A 10,030-nucleotide genomic window follows, 5' to 3' on the forward strand; every position below is an offset into this window, starting at 1 on the left:
GTCCCACAGTACACCCTTCCATAAAAGTCAGAGCTTAACTTGTGTTTTAGATCATTAGGCTGTATTTTAGAGCTGAAATTAAAGAGAAAAATATCACTTTCACTAGGGGTCCTCACCTATTTTCACTACATCTGGAATGCTGGTTTTTAAAACTATTGACTTATGAAGATGAAAAAAACCAACGACAAAGGTGGAACTGTTTCATCTTTAATGACTTTTTGCTTTGGGGAGATTACAGTACACATAAAACCCTCATGGATTTATTTTGATGCTTCTTAGCATCTTGATCACGATGAAGACATGGGACATTAGAAACCCCACGAAACCCTAATGCACAGCAGGTATGTGCATGAGTACGAGGACACATCCAGAGCCTGTATCTCGACCTCTCGCCCTCCCCAAGTTGCAAACTGCTTCCTCCCTGGGCAGCTTTCTTTTACCAAGGTCCCTTCTGGTCACTCCCAAGGTCCAAACTCACACGGCAAACCATCAAGATAGATCAACAAAGAGATAACAAGGAACTTCCGAGCTTTTATTTCTGAACACGACGAGACTAGAAGAGTAACGGAGAAGATTCATTAGGCTCTTGACATACGTTCAAAGGTCAGTAATTCCTAATTTTGTAACCGTTGCATCACTTCCCATTCTTCTGGAATCTGAAATAAATCCCAAACATACTTCTGAATCCTCAGGTGGGTGCCTCAGATGCCTCAGATCCACCCGGAGCCATCACAAGGAAGCACTGACAGCAGTCCAAGTGTGGTGGCAGTCTTGTACAGAACTGTCACCCACACATACAGAAACTAGAAACTCTTTTTCCTCCCTCATAGCCTTTTTTTAACCATAAGAAATTAGATCATCATTCCTTGTGTAATTACTGAAAACAAGTGATAACAGTTTGTGGCAAAGACAGTTTATTAGGTTTCTGGAATTGTGTCTTGCCCTCCCCCAACACATAGAAAATAACCCGACTTTACAATTTGGTTAAAGTGAAAATACACATACAAAGTATTCAGTATTTTTGACATCCATTTTGGGGGCAGAATGTCACCACTGAAAGCCAGGAAGCAATACTGAATCCTGCATTACTGACCACGTTACTTTTATGGCAAAACCATTAAAACATGCTTTGTGCTGAACATGAAATTACATACCTGAACACCATTTCCACACAATTTTCATGACATGAGGGCCTTTATTTACAGGCTGTGACAACTCAAATAAAGCTTAACAGGAATGCAAATTTAACAGTAACACTGTAGCTACATCATTTCCTTACCTCAACCCCCAACCTGATCGACTGACTTTGAAATTCTGGGGTTATTTTATTAAAAAAGGAAAAAAACCCAAACACAAACCAATAAGCAAAAAAAACCCCCACACTTGTCAACCTCCTTGGTAAACAAATAATTAAGATGGATCCTTCTGAGAAAAAGGATTAAGGACATGAGTGAAAAACAAGCTGTCCAATAGGACTGTAAACCATATTTATTTACAATAGTACACAGATAAATTTAAGATCAATCCTTTTCTTAAAAAAACAGTAAGTACACTAGTGTTAAAAAGGTGATTGTTTCTGAAAGGACTGTAAATTCTAGTAAGGTTCAGAGTGAATACAAAAGCTCCCTTTTACAAGTGTTTCCTAAGCAAAAATACTGTCACAGTTGAAGCAGCTTTATAGTATAACCTTTTGTTTAGATTATTTTTAAACATCTTCGCTGTATTAGACCAAATCGAATGCTCTTTCTAAATCGAGAAAAAAGTCAATGCATTTTTATTTTGTCGGTTTAAGTTGCAGTGGAATTACATCTTAGCAACTGCAATAGTTTACATAATACTAGTTATCTTGTTTCAATGATTTGTTTCCAATGTGATCACTAGGGTGGCAGCTTCTGAACTGGCCCTTCCATTTAGTTTCCAGTCAGCAACACCTGCTACACATTGCCAATAATAACAATTAAAACAAACAAACAAACAAACAAAAAACCCCTTCATTTACATTTCAACTCCTTCAAAAACTAAGTCACAAGACATTGTTTGACATGGCATGTGAATGAAGTCATAGATGGCATTCTATGGCTTACATTTTGCTTTATGCAATTATGTGCAACTTAGCACCATTTTTATTATGAAACTCGACCTTATTATGAAACTTGACCTTCGACAGAAGTGAAAAAAAAGCAGCTGGAACTACTAGGACACAGAAGAAGATGGTTCTAGAGCAGTGATTTCCCTCATCTGACCCCTACTAACTCACACTAGCAATGCCAAGGATGCCCCACATACAGCCACGACATTACAAGCAGGTTTTAGCTCAAAAATCTGTAACAGATGATGTACTTGGTAGATTTACTGCATGTTTCAAAACCTACTCTAGTTTGGATTCAGAAATATTTTAAGCAAGTCCCATATTCCTAACATTCCATCCTAGGCGTTCCCTTCCCTGAAATATGTTATCAAGTTGGTTTCTCAAGATATTTGAGAAGCACTCATTGTCACTAAAATCCTCCAAACCCCCATCTTTAAAAACCAATATGCTTTTGCCAATTTCACGAAATCTTTCATTTACTTAAGTGTTTTTACTTACCCTGGGACACTCCACTCAAATACAGCACCTTTAGAAATATGTCCTCATTGAAGTTTTAGTAAGGTCAGAGAAGTTATGGACAGTTAAGACCCCAAATTTACCCCAAATCCTGTGCTACAGTACTTTCCATAAGAGGCAATGCATAGTTTAGTACCACATGCTAAATATAAAAAATTAATGAAGTTTTAAGTATCAAATAATAGTCTAGAGGTAGGGATAAGCTGGTCAATTCCCTTACCACTGCCATGAAGAAACAAAGTTCACAGTGGAATGACAGGCCAAACACCAGCAGTTTGCACCTACACTGACAGCCCAAACTTTGACAGTCCTGGTTTTTGTTTTTATAATAAAAAGGTACCTGCTTACTAATTTGCTAGCAGTCACCAAATATTCCTTCATCTGCCAAAAATCTCCCCACTTGCTGACCCAAAACCCAAGCTCCCTGGCTGTCAAGAAACTCTCTTTCTCCTACATTATTTCAATGCAAGTAGCAACCAAAAATGTTAGTAAACTGGCCTACTATTTTATAACCTTACCACAAGTGATGAAAAACAACCTCAGGCAGCAAGAGCTCAAGCAGAATTGCTCTGTCAAAACTTCACATGAAAGTTTACGTTCCCATATATTTATAGTGAAACTTCGGTAATTCAGAAAGTACAATTACAAAGTGCAAGAGCATGAGATGGGCACATCTACACCAGGGGAAAAAAAACAAACAACCAAAAAACAGAAAACCACATTAAAGTGCCAAAGGGATTTGCTATAATTGCTACCAAAACCTGGAACTTTGCCAAGATCATAATTCTGAAGCACTTGCAAACAAGACAAGGTGACAGGCAGTGACAGTGGGATCTAACACCAGCAGGACGTGGCAGGTTTTGGTTCAGGCTTTATATGTATCTCGTCACGATCTGGGGGTTGACTAAGCATTAATGGCTTGTGACTTTTAAGCTTGTGAGCCAGTGTCATGAATATGGCCTCCACGTGGTCATTGTCATTGGGGTTCTTGGCAGAGGTCTCAAACAAGGGCATGCTGTGGGTATCAGCAAACTTCTGCGCCAGGTCCGTGGGCACCTGAATGGCACTTCTCAGGTCACACTTATTTCCAACCAGAATCCGTGGGATATCGTTGGCAAGAAGGTGTTGTTTGCACTCCTCTATCCATGAGGGCAGACTGTGGAAACTGGCAATGTTTGTCATGTCATACACGAACACCACAGCGTGTACATTCCTGTAGTAGTGCTGCACCATGCTCTTCCTGAAGCGCTCCTGGCCTGCAGTATCCCACAGCTGTATCTGGAAAGGGAAAGACAGTGGGAGAAAAACGTGGTTTACTACTCATGTTGGAAAACAGTACAAACTTACCTGTAGCCAGGGGAGTTACATGATCACAGAAGTCTACTCTTCTGAATTAATCATACTGAAAAGTTTGTGCTGAAAAAAAAATTTACACAATTTCTGAAACTTTGGCTTTCAAAGATGCTCACGAATGAGGCCAGGAACAACTTGATAAAAAATACAAATTTCTGAAGGTTTGTTGGAGACTGTACTTTTTAGGATTTTTATAGAAACAAATGCTGAAATCTTGGCAATAGCACTTTCATTTGAAAGTAACACAAAATACACGTTACCTCACAGTACAACCCTCAGCTGACACGATTTTTGTTATTGCCAAAAATAATGTCATCTTCCCCAAAGTTTTGTTCGCCGTCTATTGTGGTATTACATAAAAGTAGGAAGAAATCAAGCCATGCTTGATAACACCACCACCACCACCAAAAACAGGACGAAGAAATCTGTCCCTGCAGTGTATCCACTGGAATAAAACCCTCCCACGAAGAACATCTAACTTCAGCTTATTTAATGCCTAAACTGGGACCACGCTGTGGTTTGTAGTATCAAAATATGCATAAAAGGAAAAAAAACCCAAAGAAAATAATGCATAAACCTTTGCATGTTAGCTTAACATGTGACTATTGTTTCCAATACTAGGGTGTGGCTCTATCACACACATCTGAAAGGCAATTCCCATTTCTTAGGAAAAAGCTGAGTCCTGGCTTCCCGTCTGTCATGCACAGCTGATCCCTGATGGCTGGGGCAGATTGATTAGTATTCAGGCTTTTGAGCATACCCTCCCTGGGTATGAAAGCTGAGTTCTTCTTGAGACTCAGAACTCAAGGAATATTAAATGTTCTGTAGACAATGAAGGTAAATTTAAAATTCAGTCTGTCCTCATGAAAGTTACAGCTGCTATGTAATCGTTGAAATTGTTCTCCCATTACCACAGTTCTGCATTCCTTTGATCCAAATGTTTCAGTAAAACTTCTTATTTAGAAATTGCAAGTGTCCTGAAAGTTGCCTTGTTTACCACTTTTACCAGTGTCTTTTTATATTAAAAAAAAAGGAAGTCCAAGTGCCAAGAAAATCTGCTGACAGCAAGAATTTAAGATGCATCACTGAGAGAGAGAAGGATTACAGTATCACATAAAATTGTTCTGAAACAGTAAAAATAGGGTGAAACCCAACAGAAGCAGATGCAAAGTCTTGATAACAGTGACTACCAACGAAGACTTTTCCTTTAAGCACAGGGTTCATCAGGTTGGAAAGTATTAAAACAGATGACGATCCAGATACACGAGTCAATCACAGGATGTTACGAATCACACGTGTGACAGACTGAAGGAAAAACATGTTTCAGATGGTGTGACTTTTCCTGCAATGTTATGTTCAGCCCCAGCCACCCATCCTCGAGAAAAACTCAGACCAGAGCAGTTGGAAAAGGCAGTTACTGGCTGCCTCAGGGGAACTGAGGATTTACATGAAAACATCGGAACAGCTTGGCTTCTGCAGCCCAGTCCAGTTCTCTGCAGCTTCTGATCCACAGACTTAAAAAGACCCATGTGCAGCTTCTAAAAGGGTCCTTAAGATTATTAAAAAAAACAAGCCAAATGATAATCAGCAGCAATCTGTCTCATTTTAGAGTAAAAACCTGCTTTTTGCCAATGGTATTACACTCTACACACAATTGGCTCCATCTCCATCGTCTGTTAAGAGAGTTCAGACAATCAGATTAAACACAGGCTCCAAAGCTTGGGTAAGATTCAGTAACATACCCAGGTGAGAGATACTTCTAGTTCTCTGCACTTGCACAGAAAATGTTCATGAATGTGACAAATTAAAGAGAGAAGAAAGAAGCACAGATTGAAGCAGTCCTGTGTTCAGACAACATAATGTTAAAGAATGACTACAGATAAATCTTGGAAAATGCTGTATCAAATTAATTTAAAGAGGGAGCTCATTTCCACAGGCAGCTGTGAGCTTACAATTCTCTCCCCAGCTCATTCACAGAGCAGAAATCAGTCATGCTTCAGTCAAGCAAGTTCCCCAAGTGTATTGCCAGCCTTGGGTAAAGAAGGGGAAATTAAATTAAAGTTTTACATATCTTCCAAGGTAAGCTTAAACTACAGTTCCTCCTAAATTTTATTTACATGCAGCTTTCAAGCTTGAAGGGTGCAAATTAAAAATGTTAATATTCCTGGCAAGGAGTAGTTTGCACTGAGAGGAAAATCCTTTCCCAATATTGAAAACTTCACACTTAGGAAGTTTCTTTTCTCCTCTTTCCAGGTGAACTTGAGGACACTATTCCTCAAGTTCTATTTCTGCCCCTCCCCCCAAGTATTTTCTCCACTGAAAAAACAGGACTGAAAACATTCACATTGAGAGATGTGCACTGATGAAGTAACAGTAAGGCTACTGTTTCATTATTAGTCCAAGACCATTCATCTTCAAGGGAGCATATTTTTTTGTAGCAGCCCTTTAAAATGTGTATTTTGAAGATTTGGTTTAACAGCATAATTCAGTTAATAAAACTGTGTACAGAATCACTTTAGGGGAGACAAATGGCGTAATATCTATTAAATATATTGACTCAGCTATCACCTCCCACCTTCTGAATCCTTCTTGTGGATCCAGAAAGGCTGTTTTCTAAACAAGGACTCATTTAGCATGCATGGTTTGTAACACACTGCTAAAAACATAACTGGCCTTTGATAAAGATAAAATGGTAAACTATGTCTCCTTTTAAAAGATTTGGGCAAAAAAACTTGGAATAGCTCAAAGGTACAGAACACGATGTTCAGACTTTCTTCCCTGAATTTCATTTGCATCCTTTGCTCTTTTAATGTAGGTCAGTGAAGAGTGACATCATTGTTTTCATCAGTTTTCAACGCTTAGATCAATTGAGGGAGAGGAAAATTCAGAATGCAAAAAATTCATTTGTTGAGAGCTTTAATTTACTCATCACATTTAGGTGTCAGTGTTTCATATGAAGCTGTTATCCTGCTGTAAAAGCTATGAAGGAATACACGTGTACCTATGTCCTGGAATTCTGCACAACTGCTGTATGGGAGACCCCCGGACGAGAAGAACTGTGCTTGTGTTCCTGCCAATGACACAGCATTTCTCCAGCTGTGAGGGAAACGCTCAGTGCTGTAGCAGCACAAGGAAGACCATCCAGCTGGCTGGGGGAAGGGCAAAGGGAGAAAAGAAGACATTACTTTATAATCTCCTTCAGTGTAAGAGGAAAAATTCCCTTCGGGGCACAGCACGGACCACAGTAACTCAGTTCATTGAAGCTTCTCTCTCCTGGTTCAACAGGCACTGCTGGAGCTCACTGCCACATGTGAGAAAGGTGAAGACGAGTGAGAGGAGGTGCCAGAAAACCAAAAATTGGTTCAAACTTGACAACACTCAGCATCCCACTAAGAGCTAGAGTCCTGGCCACAATGACAGAGTTTATTCCTTCAAAGCTCAAACAGAACTTCCACAAAAGAACATGTCTCAGAAGAGCCTCCCTCAGGTCTCCGCCCCCCTCAACGAGACGTGGTGTATTCTGCAGGTAAATTCTCTCAAGAGTGCAGAAAAACAACCCACCACAACATGTGCAACAAAATGGCACGATAACCTGTCTGAAGCACCTCAGAGCTGGGGATTAGGCCATGTTCTTTTTCACTTCTCTCCAACAAAGGCCAGGCAGAGGCGATGACAATGCCAGTCAATAAGATGGTGCTGACAAGACAAGACAATATCCCTCGGGAGTTTCTCTCCTCTGTCACGGACAGCAACAGACATGGGAGTACAGAATTTCAGCTGTCAAAAAAGTTCTAGTCAGTGGTTTTCTAAAGGAAAACAAAGACTCCTATTCATCTTTATTTTTTAGTTAAAAAAGGATATGAGGTAAAGAACTGCACAAGAGTAGGAAAGCAAACTGGCTTTTCTACTCTTGTATGCACTCCACAATTTATTCAGTCAGTAAGTAAGCAAGGAAAAACTATAGCTTTCAGCTACATGACTGAAAGCTGTAATTATAAACACCAGGACTACTGTTACTTCCTTTTTCTACACAACTGAACTTTGGTCATGGAAACAAACCCTTATACAGAAGCAGACTTGTGCAGGGGATTCTGTTTAAAACCTGTTCCTGCTGGTAAACAAACTGCATTTGTAAGCCCTTAGAAGACTGACCTGCAAATGACTGTCAGGATCACCACCAGCATTTCTCTATCTACCAGGCAGACTAGGTGTGTTTCATGTGCCTTTATAATTTGCTTTCCAGCACAAAGAAGACAAAAGAGCATTTTTTTCCTCCCATCCAATTTTCCCCTAAATTTAGTTCTGCAAGAGTAATCTTCAGCTAAACCTATAATCAGAGTAAAAGCACAGACAAATGCAAGCCAAGTATCCAGCCCGTCGCTGTCCAGTTCTGCACCACATTTGCCCACACCAATACAGCAAACAGAATCCTAAAAATGAAAAGTTGGACCCTATTGCTCGATCCTGAACAACATCCAATTTCCTAACATTTTTAAAGCAAAGTGATCGTAACAGTGGCACCTACGCAGCTTGAAGGTTCAAGTATGTAACTTGAACTTGAAGGTTAGAGTAACTGCGACCCTCGCCTAAAGACAAACGCAGAATTTCTGTGATGCAACAAACTGATGACACCAGACTAAAACAGAGGTAAGAGATCTACCTAAAGGCCCGTTTTAAAGCCAAATTACTGATTAACACCTGACAAAAGACGCACAAAGTTTTGGCCTGTGGTAGGAATTGTTCATCATCACAGAAACCTACACAGCAGCTACACTTCCAATAAGACCCAACCACACCAAACAGCTGGGGTGTGACAGGAGGCCTGGAAACTCCTGCAAGGGGCACGGTGCCCGGGATGCCCAGAGCTCAGAGAATCACAGAATCTGTAAGGTTGGAAAAGACCTATGGGATCATCGAGTCCAACCTCTGACCCAACACCACCTTGTCTACTAGACCACGGCACTGAGTGCCATACCCAGTCTCTCCCTAAACACCTCCAGGGACGGTGACTCCACCACCACCCCGTGCAGCCCATTCCAATGCCCAATCACCCTTTCCATGAAGAACTTCTTCCTAATGTCCAACATAAACCTTCCCTTCCACAGCTTAAGACTATGCCCTCTTGTCCTCCTATTGCTGCTTGCCTGGGAGAAGAAGCCAATCTCCACCTGGCTACAACCTCCCTTCAGGTAGTTGTAGAGAGCGATAATATCCTCCCCGAGCCTCCTCTTCTCCGGGCTGAACACCCCCAGCTCCCTCAGCCGCTCCTCACAGGATTTGTGCTCCAGACCCTTCACCAGCCTCGCTGCCCTTCTCTGGACACGCTCCAGCACCTCAACATCCCTTTTATCACCCGCGGGCGCCCAGCCCTGGCGGCTGCCAGGGGCTCTAGGGGCGAGCCGGGCACCCGCATCCCGCACGCCTCCCGCTCCCGCCGCCTGCCCCGCGGTGCCGGGCGCCGTGCCCGGAGCGGGCTGTCGGGGCGGGCCGTGCCCGGGCCCGGCTCGGGGAGGGCCCCGCAGTACCTTGATGCGCTCGCCGTCGATGGTGACGGCCCGCTCGCGGAAGTCCACGCCGATGGTGGCCTCGGTGCGCTGCGGGAAGCGGCCGGCGCAGAAGCGGAACGTGAGGCAGGTCTTGCCCACGTTGGAGTCGCCGATCACGATGATCTTGAAGATGCGCGAGCGGGCGGGGGGCAGCGCGCCGGGCAGCGCCCCGGAGCCCGTCAGGCTCAGCTCCAGCGAGGACTCCACGTCTCCCGACGCCGACGCCATCGCGGGCCCCGGGAGGGAACGGGACGGGTCGGGAACGGGAACGGGAATGGGAATGGGACGGGACGGGCGCGCGCCCGGGAAGCGACAGCCTCCCGGCCTCAGCGCGCGCCGCGTCACGCCACGGCAGCGCGCGCGCGCCGGTCTCGCGAGAGCGCGGCGGGCGGGGCCTGCGCGCGGCGGCGCCGCTGCCGCCAGGGGGCGCCAGGCACCGGGAGCCCGGAATCAGGAACCGGGAACCGGGAATGGGGGCTGGGAAGGAGCCTGCAGGGGTGCGGTGAGACCCCCTGCACCCGTCCGG

General features: G+C 43.4%; 1 protein-coding gene across 1 annotated transcript; it reads right to left on the reverse strand.

Moving 5' to 3' along the window:
• Nucleotides 1-897: 897 nt before the first annotated feature.
• Nucleotides 898-9,816, reverse strand: RAB33B (RAB33B, member RAS oncogene family). The gene is made up of 2 exons (XM_017820354.1): nucleotides 9,484-9,816; nucleotides 898-3,883 (listed from the first exon to the last, which is right to left on the reverse strand). Exons 1-2 carry the CDS (start codon nucleotides 9,730-9,732, stop codon nucleotides 3,440-3,442), a joined length of 693 nt encoding a protein of 230 aa, XP_017675843.1. The 5' UTR covers nucleotides 9,733-9,816; the 3' UTR covers nucleotides 898-3,439.
• Between the last annotated feature and the right edge of the window lie 214 nt (nucleotides 9,817-10,030).

This window comes from Lepidothrix coronata, unplaced genomic scaffold (genome assembly GCF_001604755.1).
Source record: "Lepidothrix coronata isolate B3197 unplaced genomic scaffold, Lepidothrix_coronata-1.0 Scaffold82, whole genome shotgun sequence".
Taxonomy (NCBI): Eukaryota; Metazoa; Chordata; class Aves; order Passeriformes; family Pipridae; genus Lepidothrix; species Lepidothrix coronata.

Coding starts and splice junctions, on each gene's coding strand:
- RAB33B (XM_017820354.1), bottom strand. CDS start 9,732: ATGGCGTCGGCGTCGGGAGACGTGGAGTCCTCGCTGGAGCTGAGCCTG. Junction 3,884..9,483: donor TCGACGGCGAGCGCATCAAG/GTACTGCGGGGC, acceptor TTCCCTTTCCAG/ATACAGCTGTGGGATACTGC.